We start from the raw sequence: 857 nt of genomic DNA on the forward strand, positions 1-857 counted from the left end.
TATTCTCACTTAAGATGAAGGCTTACAGAACAAAATCGTTTCTCATTTAACAGTTACTACACATGAGCTGCTGCTGCTTTCTGTAATGGAGCTTAGCCTTCTCCTTCCTCTTTTCGTCCAGGGTGGCTGTCACCGCTTGGTACTTCCAGCCTACCTCATGAGCAAGGCGTCCCAAGTAGGCAGACTTATGCGTGGGCTTGAGACGCACAACCTTGAGGGCAGCAGGAACCACCATTCGCTTTTTCTTGTCATAGGGGGGTGGGATCCTGTTAAACACCTTGAGGTGGTCAAGGGCAGCCTGGGCACGCTTGGTCTTGTGGGGCAGCATGCCTCGCACAGTCCACCAAAAGATGCAGCGGGGGGCCCGGAAGTGGTAAGGGCCGCGGGAGGGGTTGGTGTTCATGCGCTTGTGGAGGAAGGCCAGGTACGTCAACTTGTTCCTGTAGAAATTGCCACAGATGTTGATGCCCTCGCAGCGCATGACCACCACCTTCCGGCCCAATAGCACCTGCTTGCCCACAATGGCCGCCAGGCGACCCAGGAGATGGCCTCGACCATCAAGTACCAGGACCTGCCCCTCCGCCATCTTCGGCAGTCGCCTGGGAAAAACAGCCAAGTCTTTTAATAAATTAGTAATTGCTATTTATCTTATGGTTCTGGTGAGGAATGTTGAATATACCATGGACTACCAGAAGAAGGAACAAATTAGTCTTAGAAGAAGTACAATCAGATGCTCCTTAGAAGCGAGGATGGCGAGACTTCGGCTTGCTTACTTTGGACATGTACTCAGGAATGACCAACTGCTAGAAAAGGACATCATGTTTGGTGTAGAGGTCTCAGTGAAAATGAGGGAAACA

The 857-nt window shown here is 51.0% G+C and overlaps 2 protein-coding genes across 2 annotated transcripts in view; one reads left to right on the forward strand and one right to left on the reverse strand.

Moving 5' to 3' along the window:
• Positions 1-857, forward strand: part of UBAP2 (ubiquitin associated protein 2) — a 122,819-nt gene that overhangs the window by 35,448 nt on the left and 86,514 nt on the right. The window lies entirely within an intron of this gene.
• Positions 20-586, reverse strand: LOC105756052 (60S ribosomal protein L13a-like). Its single transcript, XM_023727541.1, has one exon. The coding sequence runs from the start codon at positions 584-586 to the stop codon at positions 47-49; it is 540 nt and encodes a 179-aa protein (XP_023583309.1). The 3' UTR covers positions 20-46.

This window comes from Trichechus manatus, unplaced genomic scaffold (genome assembly GCF_000243295.1).
Source record: "Trichechus manatus latirostris isolate Lorelei unplaced genomic scaffold, TriManLat1.0 scaffold00016, whole genome shotgun sequence".
Taxonomy (NCBI): Eukaryota; Metazoa; Chordata; class Mammalia; order Sirenia; family Trichechidae; genus Trichechus; species Trichechus manatus.

What these genes read in the sequence shown, in the direction of transcription:
- LOC105756052 (XM_023727541.1), bottom strand. Translation starts at nt 586, where the DNA reads ATGGCGGAGGGGCAGGTCCTGGTACTTGATGGTCGAGGCCATCTCCTG.